This window comes from Oncorhynchus keta, chromosome 1, assembly GCF_023373465.1.
Source record: "Oncorhynchus keta strain PuntledgeMale-10-30-2019 chromosome 1, Oket_V2, whole genome shotgun sequence".
Lineage (NCBI taxonomy): Eukaryota > Metazoa > Chordata > Actinopteri > Salmoniformes > Salmonidae > Oncorhynchus > Oncorhynchus keta.
Genome location: NC_068421.1, coordinates 25,041,172 through 25,060,805, shown reverse-complemented (window position 1 = coordinate 25,060,805; position 19,634 = coordinate 25,041,172). Strand labels below are relative to the sequence as shown.

Sequence of the window (19,634 nt, the reverse complement as noted above, 5' to 3'; positions counted from 1 at the left end):
TAGCTCAGTTGGTAGAGCATGGCGCTTGTAACGCCAGGGTAGTGGGTTCGATCCCACAGACCACCACCCATACGTAGAATGTATGCACACATGACTGTAAGTCGCTTTGGATAAAAGCGTCTGCTAAATGGCATATATTATTATTATTATTATAAAACCCTCAGACCAACAACAGCAGCAGCAGCAGCTAGCCTACATAACCCACAGACCAGCAGCAGCAGCTAGCCTACATAACCCACAGACGAACAACAGCAGCAGCTAGCCTACAAAACCCACTGACCAACAACAGCAGCAGCAGCAGCCTAGCCTACAACAACCCACAGACCAACAACAGCAGCAGCTAGCCTACATAACCCACAGACCAACAACAGCAGCAGCAGCAGCTAGCCTACATAACCCACAGACCAACAACAGCAGCAGCAGCAGCAGCCTACATAGCCTACATAATCCACAGACCAACAACAGCAGCAGCAGCAGCTAGCCTACATAACCCACAGACCAACAACAGCAGCAGCAGCAGCTAGCCTACATAACCCACAGACCAACAACAGCAGCAGCAGCAGCAGCAGCTAGCCTACATAACCCACAGACCAACAACAGCAGCAGCTAGCCTACATAACCCACAGACCAACAGCAGCAGCAGCTAGCCTACATAACCCACAGACCAAAAAGAACAGCAGCAGCAGCATAACCCACAGCCTACATAACCCACAGACCAACAACAGCAGCAGCTAGCCTACATAACCCACAGACCAACAACAGCAGCAGCAGCAGCAGCAGCAGCTAGCCTACAAAACCCACAGACCAACAGCAGAAGCAGCAGCTAGCCTACAAAACCCTCAGACCAACAACAGCAGCAGCAGCAGCTAGCCTACATAACCCACAGACCAACAACAGCAGCAGCAGCAGCTAGCCTACATAACCCACAGACCAACAACAGCAGCAGCTAGCCTACAAAACCCACTGACCAACAACAGCAGCAGCAGCAGCTAGCCTACATAACCCACAGACCAACAACAGCAGCAGCTAGCCTACATAACCCACAGACCAACAACAGCAGCAGCAGCAGCTAGCCTACATAACCCACAGACCAACAACAGCAGCAGCAGCAGCTAGCCTACATAACCCACAGACCAACAACAGCAGCAGCAGCAGCTAGCCTACAAGACCCTCAGACCAACAACAGCAGCAGCAGCAGCTAGCCTACATAACCCACAGACCAACAACAGCAGCAGCAGCAGCTAGCCTACATAACCCACAGACCAACAACAGCAGCAGCTAGCCTACATAACCCACAGACCAACAGCAGCAGCAGCTAGCCTACATAACCCACAGACCAAAAACAACAGCAGCAGCAGCTAGCCTACATAACCCACAGACCAACAACAGCAGCAGCAGCAGCTAGCCTACAAAACCCACAGACCAACAGCAGAAGCAGCAGCTAGCCTACAAAACCATCAGACCAACAACAGCAGCAGCAAGCCTACATAACCCACAGACCAACAACAGCAGCAGCAGCAGCAGCTAGCCTACATAACCCTCAGACCAACAACAGCAGCAGCTAGCCTACATAACCCACAGACCAACAACAGCAGCAGCAGCAGCTAGCCTACATAACCCACAGACCAACAACAGCAGCAGCAGCAGCTAGCCTACATAACCCACAGACCAACAACAACAGCAGCAGCAGCAACTAGCCTACATAACCCAAAGACCAAAAACAACAGCAGCAGCAGCAGCTAGCCTACATAATCCACAGACCAACAGCAGAAGCAGCAGCAGCTAGCCTACAAAACCCTCAGACCAACAACAGCAGCAGCAGCTAGCCTAAAAACCCTCAGACCAACAACAGCAGCAGCAGCAGCTAGCCTAAAAAACCCTCAGACCAACAACAGCAGCAGCAGCAGCTAGCCTACAAAACCCACAGACCAACAGCAGAAGCAGCAGCTAGCCTACAAAACCCTCAGACCAACAACAGCAGCAGCAAGCCTACATAACCCACAGACCAACAACAGCAGCAGCAGCAGCTAGCCTACATAATCCACAGACCAACAACAGCAGCAGCTAGCCTACAAAACCCACTGACCAACAACAGCAGCAGCAGCAGCTAGCCTACATAACCCACAGACCAACAACAGCAGCAGCAGCAGCTAGCCTACATAACCCTCAGACCAACAACAGCAGCAGCAGCAGCTAGCCTACATAACCCTCAGACCAACAACAGCAGCAGCTAGCCTACATAACCCACAGACCAACAACAGCAGCAGCTAGCCTACATAACCCACAGACCAACAACAGCAGCAGCTAGCCTACATAATCCACAGACCAACAACAGCAGCAGCTAGCCTACATAATCCACAGACCAACAACAGCAGCAGCTAGCCTACATAACCCACAGACCAACAACAGCAGCAGCTAGCCTACATAACCCACAGACCAACAACAGCAGCAGCTAGCCTACATAACCCACAGACCAACAACAGCAGCAGCAGCAGCTAGCCTACATAATCCACAGACCAACAACAGCAGCAGCTAGCCTACATAACCCACAGACCAACAACAGCAGCAGCTAGCCTACATAACCCACAGACCAACAACAGCAGCAGCTAGCCTACATAACCCACAGACCAACAACAGCAGCAGCAGCAGCAGCTAGCCTACAAAACCCTCAGACCAACAACAGCAGCAGCAGCAGCTAGCCTACAAGACCCACAGACCAACAGCAGAAGCAGCAGCTAGCCTACAAAACCCTCAGACCAACAACAGCAGCAGCAAGCCTACATAACCCACAGACCAACAACAGCAGCAGCAGCTAGCCTACATAATCCACAGACCAACAACAGCAGCAGCTAGCCTACCTAACCCACAGACCAACAACAGCAGCAGCAAGCCTACATAACCCACAGACCAACAACAGCAGCAGCAGCAGCTAGCCTACATAATCCACAGACCAACAACAGCAGCAGCTAGCCTACAAAACCCACTGACCAACAACAGCAGCAGCAGCAGCCCTACATAACCCACAGACCAACAACAGCAGCAGCAGCAGCAGCCTAGCCTACAGAAATAAAAGCGCTGCTAAATGGCATATATTATTATTATTATTATAACCCTCAGACCAACAACAGCAGCAGCAGCAGCTAGCCTACATAACCCTCAGACCAACAACAGCAGCAGCTAGCCTACATAACCCACAGACCAACAACAGCAGCAGCAGCAGCTAGCCTACATAATCCACAGACCAACAACAGCAGCAGCTAGCCTACATAATCCACAGACCAACAACAGCAGCAGCTAGCCTACATAACCCACAGACCACAACAGCAGCAGCTAGCCTACATAACCCACAGACCAACAACAGCAGCAGCTAGCCTACATAACCCACAGACCAACAACAGCAGCAGCAGCAGCTAGCCTACATAATCCACAGACCAACAACAGCAGCAGCTAGCCTACATAATCCACAGACCAACAACAGCAGCAGCTAGCCTACATAATCCACAGACCAACAACAGCAGCAGCTAGCCTACATAACCCACAGACCAACAACAGCAGCAGCTAGCCTACATAACCCACAGACCAACAACAGCAGCAGCAGCAGCTAGCCTACATAACCCACAGACCAACAACAGCAGCAGCAGCAGCTAGCCTACATAACCCACAGACCAACAACAGCAGCAGCAGCAGCTAGCCTACATAATCCACAGACCAACAACAGCAGCAGCAGCAGCTAGCCTACATAACCCACAGACCAACAACAACAGCAGCAGCAGCTAGCCTACATAACCCACAGACCAACAACAGCAGCAGCAGCAGCTAGCCTACATAACCCACAGACCAACAACAGCAGCAGCAGCAAGCACCAGAAAAAACAGATGGCATTCTCTACATGAGTCATGAGGATTAGTGAAAACCATGAGTCAGATAATAGATGTAATATCCCACTGCTGTATCTTTGAAGAGCCAGGAGAAGCACTCACCTGGGGTGCACATGTAAATACACACTGAAAAATTATATTTGGAAAATAATTGGACTTAATCCACCTAACATTGACATTTAAACCTTTATTGGATAGCTTTTCTGCAATCTCATTTTCATGCTTAAAAATCCTAATGATGTAGGTGCTGTTTTCAATCTCTTCAGACTGAACAAGTTATCGACACCATGGAAAGATGAGCTATAGACAAAATAAGGCTTTTCTAACGATTCTGGACAGATGAGAACAAGTCCATGAGCAGACCTCTGTCACGCCTTGGTCATTGTATTTTGTGTTTTCGTTATATATTTGGTCAGGCCAGGGTGTGACATGGGTTTATATATTGTATTTTCGTATTGGGGTTTGTAGTATTTGGGATTGCGGCTGAGTAGGGGTGTTGTATAGGCTTGGCTGCCTGAGGCGGTTCTCAATCAGAGTCAGGTGATTCTCGTTGTCTCTGATTGGGAACCGTATTTAGGTAGCCGGGGTTTCTCTGTGTATTTCGTGGGTGATTGTTCCTGTCTCTGTGTAGTTTCACCAGATAGGCTGTAATTAGGTTTCACGTTCCGTTTGTTGTTTTGTATTTGTATAGTTATTTCATGTGTCGCTTTTTTAAATTAAAGTCATGAGTAACCACCACGCTGCATTTCGGTCCGACTCTCTTTCTACAAACGAAGAACGACGTTACAACCTCAGAGTAACAGAGACAGTTAAGTACCATGGTTATTATAATGTTGTTGATATTCAGTTGAGTTATGGTGCAATTGTCAATCTGACAATATGACCAGAGAACACTGTAGCAGGGGACAGGAGGAACGGTGCCAGCCTCTCTCTCTCTCAATCTCTCCCTCCATCTCCAGCCTTCCCAAAGTCAAACTCTCCTGGCCATTGTATACTGCCTACATTACAGACGATCAAGACAGACAGATTGGATAGAGGTAGAGAAACAGTAGCGCTAATAGAAGAGGAGTGCAGAGGAGGATAGGAGAGGAGAGGAGGAGGATAGGAGAGGAGTAAAGGAGAGGTGAGGAAGAGAGGAGAGGAAAGGAGGAGAGAAGTGGAGGAGTGGAGCAAGGGACGCTTCCCTTCCTGAACCACAGGCCAACCTGTTTATTAGGTCCTGTCTCTTGAGACCAGCCTGCAAAGACAACTTCCCAAATGACACCCTATTCCCTTTATAATCCACTGCTATTGGTCAACGCTAGTGAACTGGTTGGGGAACTGGGTGGGGATCTGGGTAGTGAACTGGGTGGATAACTAGGTGGGGAACTGGGTAGTGGCTAGGTGTGGAACTGGGCATTGAACTAGGTGGGGAACTGGGTAGTGAACTAGGTGGGGAACTGGGTAGTGAACTGGGTGGACAACTAGGTGGGGAACTGGATAGTAGACTAGGTGGGGAACTGGGTAGTGGACTAGGTGGGGAACTGGGTAGTGAACTAGGTGGGGAACTGGGTAGTGAACTAGGTGGGGAACCTGGGTAGTGAACTAGGTGGGGAACCTGGGTAGTGAACTAGGTGGGGAACCTGGGTAGTGAACTAGGTGGGGAACCTGGGTAGTGAACTGGGTGGATAACTGGGTAGTGAACTGGGTGGATAACTAGGTGGGGAACTGGGTAGTGAACTAGGTGGGGAACTGGGTAGTGAACTAGGTGGGGAACTGGGTGGTGCTGTGGGTAGTGAACTGGGTGGGGCTGGGTAGTGAACTGGCTGATCCTAACTGTCAGGGATCTCTGTGGCTGTGCTCTGCAGTACCCAGAGCTGACCTCTCATCTAACTAATGGGATGGATCATCAGCTCTGATCGAGTATATTGTGGTTACAAATAAATTATGTGGTGTTATTATTTGATAAGCAAAAGTGTGTTTGTACAAATGTACTGCATGTGTCTGGAGAACTGACTGTATGCACACGTACCTACTGCATAATACTTCAATATACAAGACAATGATGATTCAGAATATGTTTGAGCATTTGTGAGTATAGGCCTATACTCGTGTGTGTAAGGGTATACAATTTAAGTCGGAAGTTTACATACACTTGTTTTTCAACCACTCCACAAATTTCTTGTTAACAAACTATAGTTTTGGCAAGTCGGTTAGGACATCTACTTTGCGCATGACACAAGTCATTTTTCCAACAATTGTTTACAGACAGATTATTTCACTGTATCACAATTCCAGTGGTTCATAAGTTTACATACACTAAGTTGACTGTGCCTTTAAACAGCTTGGAAAATTCCAGAAAATGTCATGGCTTTAGAAGCTTCTGATAGGCTAATTGACATCATTTGAGTCAATTGGAGGTGTACCTGTGGATGTATTTCAAGGCCTACCTTCAAACTCAGTGCCTCTTTGCTTGACATCATGGGAAAATTTTAAAAAATCAGCCAAGACCCCAGAAAAAAAAATTGTAGACCTCCACAAGTCTGGTTCATCCTTGGGAGAAATTTCCAAACGCCTGAAGGTACCACATTCATCTGTACAAACAATAGTATGCAGCCGTCATACCACTCAGGAAGGAGACACGTTCTTTCTCCTAGAGATGAACGTACTTTGGTGCGAAAAGTGCAACTCAATCCCAGAACAGCAAAGGACCTTGTGAAGATGCTGGAGGAAACAGGTACAAAAGTATCTATATCCACAGTAAAACGAGTCCTATATCGACATAACCTGAAAGGCCACTCAGCAAGGAAGAAGCCACTGCTCCAAAACCGCCATAAAAAAGATGGGGACATGGGGACAAAGATCGTACTTTTTGGAGAAATGTCCTCTGGTCTGATGAAACAAAAGTAGAACTGTTTGGCCATAATGACCGTTGTTATGTTTGGAGGAAAAAGGGGTGGCTTGCTACCCGAAACGTTTGACCCAAGTTAAATAATTTAAAGGCAATGCTACCAAATACTAATTGAGTGTACCCACTGGGAACGTGATGAAAGAAATAAAAGCTGAAATAAATAATTATCTCTACTATTATTCTGACATTTCACATTCTTAAAATAAAGTGGTGATTCTAACTGACCTAAAACAGGGACTTTTTCCTGGGCTTAAATGTGAGGAATTGTGAAAACTGAGTTTAAATGTATTTGGCTAAGGTGTATGTAAACTTCCGACTTCAGCTGTAAGCATGTAAAAGTGTACAGGATATATGAGTGTACAGGATATATGCGTGTACAGGATATATGCGTGTACAGGACTATATGCGTGTACAGGATAAATGCGTGTATAGGATAAATGCGTGTACAGGATATATGCGTGTACAGGATATATGCGTGTACAGGATATATGCGTGTACAGGATAAATGCGTGTACAGGATATATGAGTATACAGGATAAATGCGTGTACAGGATAAATGCGTGTACAGGATAAATTCGTGTACAGGATAAGAGTGTACAGGATAAATGAGTGTACAGGATAAATGCGTGTACAGGATAAATGCGTGTACAGGATAAATGCGTGTACAGGATAAATGCGTGTACAGGATAAATGCGTGTACAGGATAAATGCGTGTACAGGATAAATGAGTGTACAGGATAAATGCGTGTACAGGATAAATGAGTGTACAGGATAAATGCGTGTACAGGATAAATGCGTGTACAGGATAAATGCGTGTACAGGATACATGCGTGTACAGGATACATGCGTGTACAGGATAAATGAGTGTACAGGATAAATGCGTGTACAGGATAAATGCGTGTACAGGATAAATGCGTATACAGGATAAATGCGTGTACAGGATAAATGAGTATACAGGATAAATGCGTGTACAGGATAAATGCGTGTACAGGATAAATGAGTGTACAGGATAAATGCGTGTACAGGATAAATGCATGTACAGGAAAAATGCGTGTACAGGATAAATGCGTGTACAGGATAAATGCGTGTACAGGATAAATGCGTGTACAGGATAAATGCGTATACAGGATAAATGCGTGTACAGGATAAATGCGTGTACAGGATAAATGCGTGTACAGGATAAATGCGTGTACAGGATAAATGAGTGTACAGGATATATGCGTGTACAGGATAAATGCGTGTACAGGATAAATGAGTGTACAGGATAAATTAGTGTACAGGATAAATGCGTGTACAGGATAAATGCGTGTACAGGATAAATGAGTGTACAGGATAAATGAGTATACAGGATAAATGAGTATACAGGATAAATGCGTGTACAGGATAAATGCGTGTACAGGATAAATGCGTGTACAGGATAAATGCGTGTACAGGATAAATGCGTGTACAGGATATATGCGTGTACAGGATAAATGCGTGTACAGGATATATGCGTGTACAGGATAAATGCGTGTACAGGATATAGACGTACGCACCCACAGGGCGCAGATGCACCTGGGTGCACATTCACGCAGACACTGACACACACAAGCACACACACAGAACAGTTCTCATATGCCAGTGGGCTGTGTGAGCTGCATCATCTTTCATGTCACATCCTGGCTCAGTTACTAACGATCTCACGCTCACCTGACTTTCATCAGATCTACAGAACCAGACAGAGTTAAGATCAGAACTGAGCACACACCATACTAGAACTACCCAGTCAGATATCTGCCAGTCATCATCATTACCATTAACTGTGGGTTTATAACCACATTATGGCCAGTCTCACTCCATAAGTGTAATGGCTCTGACTGACCCCAGGGTCATAATGATCACAGGCCCTAACATCACCTGCTGTCAGCTCTGTTCTCTGTCTCCTGATCGGATAGAAGCCTATGCACCTGTATTTCAAAACATGAATCATCAACCTAAGCCGACTAATATTGCATGCCTAGAGCCTAAATGCATTGAATGTGCGTCTGAAAAATGTTCAGAACAGTGCAGCCAGTTATCGTGAGCATTCAGAGTTGGATCACACATCCCTCAACATGATAAAGGCTGCGTCTCCATGGAAACCAACATCACTGCTTTTCGTCAGGGAATTCTCGGCAGTGCTCTCCTCGAGATAAAACAAAACAATGGGAACGTGGATAAATCCTCAGCATATGAATGGAGGTTTGATCAGCTCACTCCCAGTAATGTGTGTCTTTGCTTATTAGACAAGACCAGGTACACATGCTGCTAACATGTACAGTCAGACAAGAGCGTTGTAGCCTTAGCCAAATCAAATGATATATGTCACATGCTTCGTTTACAATAGGTGTAGACTAACAGTGAAACGTTTACTTATGGGCCCTTCCCAACAATGCAGAATATAAACAAATAATAACATGATGAATAAGTACACATGCTACAATGGGTTACTCTATGAACCAAACACATTACTGTCAAGTAAATTGTCTCCCGTTTGTTCAGCATGAGAGGAGAGGACAGATACATGGGCGGTAAGAATGGCATCCTACTGCAGAACAATAGAGACAGCTGTTTCTGGATGTTAGCCTATACCTGAAGCTGACCCAGAACAATGACACAAAATATTAAAGTAGCTGCACCATTTGTATATTATGACTCGTAAGAGAAAATGATGTGGTTGTCATGACTAGTGAGAGACAATGCATGGCGGATTGTGGTTAAACAGCTAAAAAGCCTATCTGGCTTCTCGCCCCCACAAATGAAGCGCAACAAAGCACAGTCTATATGAATATTGCTATAGCAACTGTGGCTAGAGAGAATTTCTTTAAATATTCATAATATGCTTCTATATATAATCTACTGGGCAGAGACAGACCTTCTGTTGAGCTTGGCCTTTTAACTGGAAATAAGGGATTTGGAGAGGGAGGGAGGGAGAGAGAGAACACTATCATGGTTGACTTTGATTGAGGATTGAGTAGAACTGGGTAACCTGACACTTTTCCCGCTACATTAGTATAATACTCAATCTGCCATCTAATAACATAATTTGCAGTTTTGAAGCCTGGCCTCACAGCCATACAATACTTATTTCTGAGCCACTACAAGACGTATGATACCTACTAATGGTCTAATTACTTTAGACAGAAAGTAGGGAGGTTTATCAGGGAGGATGTATGAGTGTTTAGGGAGGATGTATGAGTGTTTAGTTGCGACCGTCCTTTGGATTAAAGGTTGCATGCTCGAGTCGAAGACAACTGTAGCATTTTAACTTTTCCCCTAACCCTAATTCTACCCTTAACCCATTTGACCTAACCTTTGTCGTTAGTTCACCAAACCACCAACAGAAAGTCAGCCCATAATTATCTTTGTTGTTACGATGCAACTAGCAAACTGGCCTAAGAGAAAGACATATAATACTATACGTTCTCAAATATGTATAATATGTTACTTCAAGCAATTCATATGCTGCTGTACGATCGGGTAAGACGTATGATACTGTACATCCTCTAATTTGTATGATATTTTTTACATTCATAACGTATCCTAAAGTAATGTAATATATCATACTAAACGTACGTACCAAATCCTACAAATTGCCCTGAGACCAGGTTGTGTGTGTAGCTACAGCAGGTCCCTAAGGCAGGGAAGCAGCTGAGCTGATCTGCATTACACCACCAGAAACAATCAGTCCTGACTGTATTGTATGTAAGATAAGGTTGATAAGAACATGGACTGTACATACTGCAGCAGAACGACAAAACAATGCACTTGGACTGCACATGGAACACAAATAGACCAAATATAGACCACACAAGCAAATGATGGTCAAAGAAAGAACACTGAGCAATAAGATGCAGGTTGAAAAGCATTATAATGAGCTTGGTAATCTACACATGCCCAGTGAGAAAAGCAAATCCGTCTGCTGGTGACACTTTGTTGCTGTCTTTTTCTAACGTGCTCTAAATCTCTGGGCTCAGGCTTTCCAAATGTGGAGGGCAACGCTTCGCTTCACAATGCACAGAGTTCCGGGCTGTTCCGAGGGGCCTTGTTCTCACTGATGCTTTTGCTGACCCTGGAAAATACCCATCTGGCAATGGACCTTGTGCTTCACCATGCTAAAAGTGCAGGGGTGGACCGAGCTCAACGGCAACACACGCACACAAATCATGCATGACATAGCTTCAAACAGCACATACACACAACTAATACTAGCCTTAACTTTCACACACCACACTCAAACATCATGTACACACACCCATGCAATAAACTCCATACAATAAACACCCCCCAACTACCTACCTGCCTAACACACACACACACACACACACACACACACACACACACACACACACACACACACACACACACACACACACACACACACACACACACACACACACACACACACACACACTAAATCCGCTTGGGCCACAGAACTTCAAAGCCACCATATCCAAGCCGATCGATGGTCTCAACTCCTCACCAGTCAATCATAGGCACAACAGCATCCTTTACATTGTTCACAAACATCCAGCTTCCGTTGGTTGCTGTGATGCACTCAAAAACCTCCATATCCTCATATAGAGAAAGGAACAGCAAGGAGCCGTTCATCCAAGGCTCATCAGAGAGCTCCTTCTCCTCCTCTCTCCCCGGGAGAGAACAGAACTGAATAGAGAGAAGAGAAGAGCCCTGGGAGATTTCCTTCAGCAGGCTTAGGGGTCTGATCTCCTCCTGCCAGCGTGATCTCTTAATAACAAGCTAGATTACGTCCCTGTGACAACACCTGCCAAACGGGACAAGAGGATCGCTGTGCTGTTGACTGACACTCCCCTTCCACCCCCACCCATCTGCATATACAGCACTGGAATGCAGCACAAGTGTGTCTGTCTTTCTGCATGCAGAGAGGCAGGCTGCTCTCTCCCTCCCCACTAACCTGGTAGCCATGTAGACCCAGCTCCGATGCGATCAGCCCCCTTTCAAGCCAAGGCTTCATTCAACCAGAGGGAGCCACGGATGGGGGAAAGGAGGAGGGACAGGAGGATGAGGGGAAGGGGGGAGGATGGGTTCCGGAGCATGCCAGGCGGATGAGAGGAAGCAGAGAGAGCACAGATCGTTCCTTTTGGAGGGTGTACTGAGGCTAGTCCACAGCCTATTTCTATCTCTCGGTGTTTATCTCTCTGAGGCTGCTCCCTCCCTCCCTTTTTCACTCACAGACTCCCCTCTCTCCTGTTCCCTGTGCGTTTGTCAGCTTTTCCTCTTGACTGGTGCGCCCTGTTCCCCATGCATTTGTCACCGCTTCCTCTTAATTTTTGCGCCTGCTATGTATGTATCCAAGCAAGGGTCTACTCGACTCTCACAATCACCAGTTTTATCCAATATTCACAAGCACACACAGGCTGATAGAGTAGAAGAGGGGGAAGAGGGACAGTGGCAGAGAGAGTGAGGGAGGGAGAGTGACAATGGCAGAGAGAGTGAGGGAGGGAGAGTGACAATGGCAGAGAGAGTATGAGGGAGGGAGAGGGACAGTGGCAGAGTGAGTATGAGGGAGGGAGAGGGACAGTGGCAGAGAGAGTGAGGGAGGGAGAGTGACAGTGGTAGAGATAGTGAGGGAGGGAGAGTGACAGTGGCAGAGTGAGTGAGGGAGGGAGAGTGACAGTGGCAGAGTGAGTGAGGGAGGGAGAGGGACAGTGGCAGAGAGAGTGAGGGAGGGAGAGGGACAGTGGCAGAGAGAGTGAGAGAGGGACAGTGGCAGAGAGAGTGAGGGAGGGAGAATGACAGTGGCAGAGAGAGTGAGGTAGGGAACGTGACAGTGGCAGAGAGAGTATGAGGTAGGGAACGTGACAGTGGCAGAGAGAGTGAGGGAGGGAACGTGACAGTGGCAGAGAGAGTGAGGGAGGGAATGTGACAGTATCATAGAGAGTGAGGGAGGGAACGTGACAGTGGCAGAGAGAGTGAGGGAGGGAACGTGACAGTGGCAGAGAGAGTGAGGGAGGGAACGTGACAGTGGCAGAGAGAGTGAGGGAGGGAGAGTGACAGTGGCAGAGAGAGTGTGAGGGCGGGAGAGTGACAGTGGTAGAGAGAGTGAGGGAGGGAGAGTGACAGTGGCAGAGAGAGTGGGGGAGGGAGAGTGACAGTGGCAGAGAGAGTGAGGGAGGAAGAGAAAGTGGTGGCTCTACTTTGCATTCTGCCACTGCTTGGTGCTCTGAGCCTGCTGGCCACTCAATTATTCATGCTGTTCATGAATGGAGGGGCTGACATCACCGGCATTCAGGTCACTTTACATTCTGGCCTCTTCTGAATCATACAACCAATCCCCAGAAGGCCCACTACACCCCAGAGCACACTGATATAAAACTTACAATACACATACAGTACAGTCCAGTCCACCCACCTACAAACCCACCTAAACTCAGCAAAAAATGAAACGTCCCTTTTTCAGGACCCTGTCGTTCAAAACTAATTAGTAAAAATCAAAATAACTTTACAGATCTTTATTGTAAAGGGTTTAAACACTGTTTCCCATGCTTGTTCAATGAACCATAAACAATTAATGAACATGCACCTGTGGAACGGTCATTAAGACACTAACAGCTTACAGGTGGTAGGCAATTAAGGTAAAGTTCTGAAAACGTAAGACACTAAAGAGGCCTTTCTACTGACTCTGAAAAACACCAAAAGAAAGATGCCCAGGGTCCCTGCTCATCTGCGTGAACGTGCCTTAGGCATGTGGCCAGGGCAATAAATTACAATGTCTGTACTGTGAGACGCCTAAGACAGTGCTACAGAGAGACAGGATGGACAGCTGATCTTCCTCGCATTGGCAGAACACGTGTAACAACACCTGCACAGGATCAGTACATCCGAACATCACACCTGCGGGACAGGTACAGGATGGCAACAACAACTGCCTGAGTTACACCAGGAACGCACAATCCCTCCATCAGTGCTCAGGCTGTCCGCAATAGGCTGAGAGAGGCAGGACTGAGGGCTTTTAGGCCTGTTTTAAGGCAGATCCTCACCAGACATCACCGGCAACAACGTCGCCTATCGGCACAAACCCACTGTCGCTGAACCAGACAGGACTGGCAGGAGGTGCTCTTCACTGACGAGTCACGGTTTTGTCTCACCCGGGGTGATGGTCGGATTCGAGTTTATCGTCGAAGGAATGAGCATTACACCGAGGCCTGTACTCTGGAGCGGGATCGATTTTGAGGTGGAGGGTCCGTCATGGTCTGGGGCGGTGTGTCACAGCATCATCGGACTGAGCCTGTTGTCATTGCAGGCAATCTCAACGCTGTGCGTTACAGGGAACGCACCCTCATGTGGTACCCTTCCTGCAGGCTCATCCTGACATGACCCTCCAGCATGACAATGCCACCAGCCATACTACTCGTTCTGTGCGTGATTTCCTGCAAGACAGGAATGTCAGTGTTCTGCCATGGCCAGCAAAGAGCCCGGAACTCAATCCCATTGAGCACATCTGGGACCTATTGGATCAGAGGGTGATGGCGAGGGCCATTCTCCCCAGAAATGTCCGGGAACTTGCAGGTGCCTTGGTGGAAGAGTAGGGTAACACCTCACAGCAAAAACGGGCAAATCTGGTGCAGTCCATGAGGATGAGGCACTGCAGTACTTAATGCAGCTGGTTGCCACACCATATACTGACTGTTACTTTTGATTTTGACTCCCCCCTTTATTCAGGGACACATTTTTCCATTTCGGTTAGTCACATGTCTGTGGAACTTGTTCAGTTTGTCTCAGTTGTTGAATCTTGTCATGTTCCTACAAATATTTAGTCATGTTAAAACTTCTTATGGCTGTAGGGGCAGTATAGAGTAGCTTGGATGAAAAATGGCCTGCTCCTCAGTCCCAGTTGCTAATATATGCATATTATCATTAATATTGGAAAGAAAACACTCTGAAGTTTCTAAAACTGTTTGAATGATGTCTGTGAGTATAGCAGAACTCATATGGCAGGCAAAGACATGAGAAGAAATCCAAACAGGAAGTGGGAAATCTGAGGTTGGCACTTCCTAAGGCTTCCACTAGATGTCAACCATCTTTAGAAACGAGTTTGAGGATTCTACTGTGAAGTGGGACAGAATGAGAAGGGAATGAGTAAGGTCTGCCATGAGCTGACCATGCTCTGACCATGAGAGGGAGCTCTGTTCCATCGCACTTCTGAAGAGAATGGAATTCTCCGGTTGGAACATTATTGACGTTTTATGTTAAAAACATCCTAAAGATTGATTCCATAAATCATTTGACATGTTTCTACGGACAGAAAGTGAACTTTTTGACATTTCGTCTGCATCTAGGGAAAGCGCTTCATGACTTTGGATTTGTTTACCAAACGTGCAAACAAAAGTAGTTCTTTGGACATAAATGATGGACATTATCGAACTAAATCAAACATTTAATGTGGAACTGGGATTCCTGGGTGTGCTGCCATCCTGTTAGAAGGTAACAGATTATTTTATTACAATGGTTAAATTGGATTTTCATTGTGTTCAATGGTGTTATTTGCCCCCTAGTGGCGCTTTCTGGTACTTAGAAAGACGACGCAAACAGGAAGTACAGAATTTGTTTTGCACGCATAGAAACAGCTACAAACAACGCTACGGTGCAGGTCTTTCAATGTAGTTATTTCTTGTCACGCTTCAGCCTTGGAAAAATATTTGTTTGTAAGTTCGATTCAAGCATTTAGCTAATGATGATAATCTTGTTATTGATAGAGATGCTTATATATCAATGTTGGTTGCATTTACTCACAAATTGCAATGCCTTTAATGTATGCGTTAGCTGTATTACTTTGCTCACGCGTCATGCAAACGAATTGTAAAATATACAATACTGTAGTTTTGTTACTGTTTCTAGTGTAATATGCTTTGTTATTCTACATAGATGGTTATACATTATTAGAGTAATGAAAGGAGCCAATTACTATATGGTTAACAATTAGCTATACGGTTTGGCATCATGCCAGATGCATGGTACCTTAGCGCGTGCTTTGTATTTATGCAACTTCAAATGCTTAATGTACAGCTACAATATGTCGGTGTGAATTGAACACTAAAGTATATTCTTTTCTGTATTTTGCAGTTTCACAACATAAACGTTTACAATATATTCATTCAAGAAAAGTCACACCTTGGGAGTTTTATTGAAGACTTAGTTGTTAGCTATCTGTCTAGTTTTGCATGGGAACGCAACTCAAGGGCAGAATAGTGAAAAAACATCATCACAGCGGGCTCAAGCACAAGAATAACTGCACACGGTGGTTATGTTTCTACGTTCATCAGCCAACAAAGCCTCTTATCCTAGGGAAGACCAGCAGTCTACGATGCAACAACCAGAGCCAGGTGTTCAACAGCAGAGAGATGGAAGAGCCTCTTCAGCACATTGGGATCAAGTCTCAATCTACAAGATCAAGGTCATCAAAACAGTCAAGCAGATCCTCAACGGCGAGTACTGCAGCCGTCAAAGCACGCGCCAAGGCAGACGCAGCGCGTGCACAAGTCCCCTATGCTGAGAAGGAAGCTTCTGTGATGAAGCAAAAAGCTGACCTCGAGGCAACTTTATATGTTCTCCAAGTTGAGAGAGCAGCTGCTGCTGCGTTGGCTGAAGCTGCAGCCTTTGAAGAAGCTGTAGGATCAGAACGCAGAGAGCTTCACAAAGAGCTAGACACAGGGACACAGCCCTTAAGTCCAGTCCAACGTACATGTGAGTATGTGCAACAACATGCTAGGCCCTACTTTGCTGAACTTCCATTTGAAGTGGAGAAACAAGAGGTTAGTGTTGACCCAGCTACATGCCATAATCAAGAAAATATCAAACAGAACATGAGCAGAGACTCTCCGTTCAAAAGAAATGAACAGCAGCATGGTGGAAATGGAAAGCAAGCCCACTTCCAGTCACACACACACAACTTCCCTGAGTCACAAGTGGCACCAGACCTCATCAAGTACCTCCTACGACGTGAGATGGTGAGTTCCGGACTCCTGAAGTTTGATGATCGCCCTGAAAATTATTGGGCATGGAAAGCATCCTTTCTCAATGCGACCAGAGACTTGAATTTATCAGCCAGGGAAGAGTTAGATCTAATTACCAAGTGGCTAGGGGCAGAGTTGTCTGAGCAAGCAAACAGAATTAGATCTGTCCATATTTTCAACGCAACAGCAGGGCTTAACATGGTCTGGCAACGACTAGAAGAGTGCTATGGTACACCAGAAGTGATCGAGAATGCACTGTTGAAGAAAATTGATGATTTTCCAAAACTGACTAACAAAGACAATCACAAACTAAGAGAACTAGGTGACATTCTTCTCGAACTGGAGTGTGCTAAAGTAGAAGGGTACCTTCCAGGCCTCGCTTATCTGGACACATCTCGGGGGGTAAACCCTATTGTAGAGAAACTTCCATTCAGTTTACAAGAAAAATGGGTAGCACAGGGATCCAAATATAAGGAGGACTATTGGGTCGCATTCCCACCATTCTCGTTCTTCTTGAGATTCATCAGGAACCAGGCGAAAATTAGAAATGACCCCAGCTTCACCCTCTACACCTCAACTAACCAGGTGTCCATGAAAAGTGAGAAACCTGCCAGGTACAGCAGCAAGACACCTGTGACTGTATACAAGACAGATGTGTCATCTGAGGCCTCAGACCACCAAACCAAACCCAGTAAGACAAAGGTTGAAAACCCTGACCGTCACTGCCCAATACATAACAAGCCTCATCCTCTTAAAAGGTGTCGTGGGTTTAGATACAAAACTCTAGATGAGCGCAAATCATATCTCAAAGACAATGGCATTTGTTTCTGATGTTGTGGGTCAACTCAGCACAGAGCTAAAGACTAAGGTTTCAATCAAGTGCTCTGAGTGCGACAGCGACAGGCATCTTGCTGCTCTGCATCCAGGCCCAGCCCCTACAAATACAGACACCGCTACAGCAGAGACAGAGCATGGCGGGGAGCAAGGTGACGATGCTCTTCTATCTGTCACCTCAAAGTGTACAGAGATCTGTGGTGAGGCAGTCAATCCAAGATCATGTTCAAAAATATGCCAGCACAAAAGCCAAATGTAAAAGTGGGAGATGTTGTCTTATTGAAAGACAGTCAGGCACACAGAAATGACTGGCCAGTCGGGCTTGTGGTAAAAACCTTTCCCAGTACTGACAAAAAGGTTAGGAAAGTAGAACTAAAAATTGTCAAGCAAGGAGCTGCTAAGGTGTTTCTGAGACCAATCTCAGAGATTGTTGTTCTTCTTTCTGAAGCATCCTAGAGACAAAAGATAAAAATAGAAAGGACATTATTTGTTTCTTGATGTTTTATTTCATAGTGGCACAATTTCATTATACCAGGCGGGGAGTGTGCTGCCATCCTGTTAGAAGGTAACAGATTATTTTATTACAATGGTTAAATTGGATTTTCATTGTGTTCAATGGTGTTATTTGCCCCCTAGTGGCGCTTTCTGGTACTTAGAAAGACGACGCAAACAGGAAGTACATAATTTGTTTTGCACGCATAGAAACAGCTACAAACAACGCTACGGTGCAGATCTTTCAATGTAGTTATTTCTTGTCACGCTTCAGCCTTGGAAAAATATTTGTTTGTAAGTTCGATTCAAGCATTTAGCTAATGATGATAATCTTGTTATTGATAGAGATGCTTACATATCAATGTTGGTTGCATTTACTCACAAATTGCAATGCCTTTAATGTATGTCGTTAGCTGTATTACTGTCACGCCTTGGTCATTGTATTTTGTGTTTTCGTTATATATTTGTTCAGGCCAGGGTGTGACATGGGTTTATTGTCGTATTGGGTTTTTTGTAGGCATTGGGATTGTGGTTGATTAGGGGTGTGTCTAGTTTAGGCTTGGCGTTTCTCAATCAGAGTCAGGTGATTCTTGTTGTCTCTGATAGGGAACCGTATTTAGGTAGCCTGGGTTTCACTGTGTATTTCGTGGGTGATTGTTCCTGTCTCTGTGTAGTGTTCACCAGATAGGCTGTAATTAGGTTTCACGTTCCGTTTGTTGTTTTTGTATTTATTAAGTTATTTCATGTATCGTCATTTGTTTCATTAAAGACATGAGTAACCACCACGCTGCATTTCGGTCCGACTCTCTTTCGACAAACGAAGAACGCCGTTACAGAATCACCCACCACACACGGACCGAGTGGCGTGGTTACAGGCAACGACAGCAGGAGCAGCGAAGGGAGGACGTTATGGACAGCAGAAGTATGGAGTATACGTCGTGGGATGAAATAGACAGGTGGGCGGTCGACCCAGAGAGAGTGCCGGAGCCCGCATGGGATTCGCTGGAGCAGTGCGAAGAGGGCTATAGGAGAATGGAGTCGAAGAGAAAGACACGGCGGCGCAGAAAGAAACCCGAAAGTCAGCCCCAAAAATGTATTGGGGGAGGGCTCAGGGAGAGAGTGGCAGAGTCAGGAGTCAGACCTGAGCCAAATCTCCCTGTTAATCGTGAGGAGCAACGATCAAAGGACTTCTGGACTTGGGAGGAGATATTAGACGGAAAAGGACCCTGGGCTCAGCCTGGAGAATATCGCCGTCCCAAGGAAGAACTGGAGGCGGCAAAAGCGGAGAGGAGCTGGTATGAGGAGGCAGCACGGCGACGCGGATGGAAGCCTGAGAGTCAGCCCCAAAAAATGTATTGGGGGGGCTTACAGGGAGTATGGCTATGCCAGGTAGGAGACCTGCGCAAACTCCCTGTGCTTACCGGGGGGCTAGAGAGACCGGGCAGGCACCGTGTTATGCTATGGAGCGCACAGTGTTTCCAGTGCGGGTGCATAGCCCGGGGGGGTTCATACCAGCCCTTCGTATTGGCC

The 19,634-nt window shown here is 46.1% G+C and overlaps 1 protein-coding gene across 9 annotated transcripts in view; it reads right to left on the bottom strand.

Annotated features, from left to right (window-relative positions):
- Window positions 1-19,634, bottom strand: part of LOC118397250 (protein Aster-B-like) — a 104,016-nt gene that overhangs the window by 25,041 nt on the left and 59,341 nt on the right. The window contains exon 1 of one of the 9 annotated variants that reach the window (XM_052518903.1): window positions 11,720-12,146. The exons of 7 other annotated variants lie outside the window; for them this stretch is intronic. In XM_052518903.1, the coding sequence (XP_052374863.1) occupies window positions 11,720-11,730 (11 nt within the window). In that variant the 5' untranslated portion in view covers window positions 11,731-12,146. Of the gene's footprint in view, window positions 1-11,269; window positions 11,462-11,719; window positions 12,147-19,634 lie in introns of those variants that run through there. One more of the 9 variants, XM_052518892.1, reaches the window with a different exon arrangement.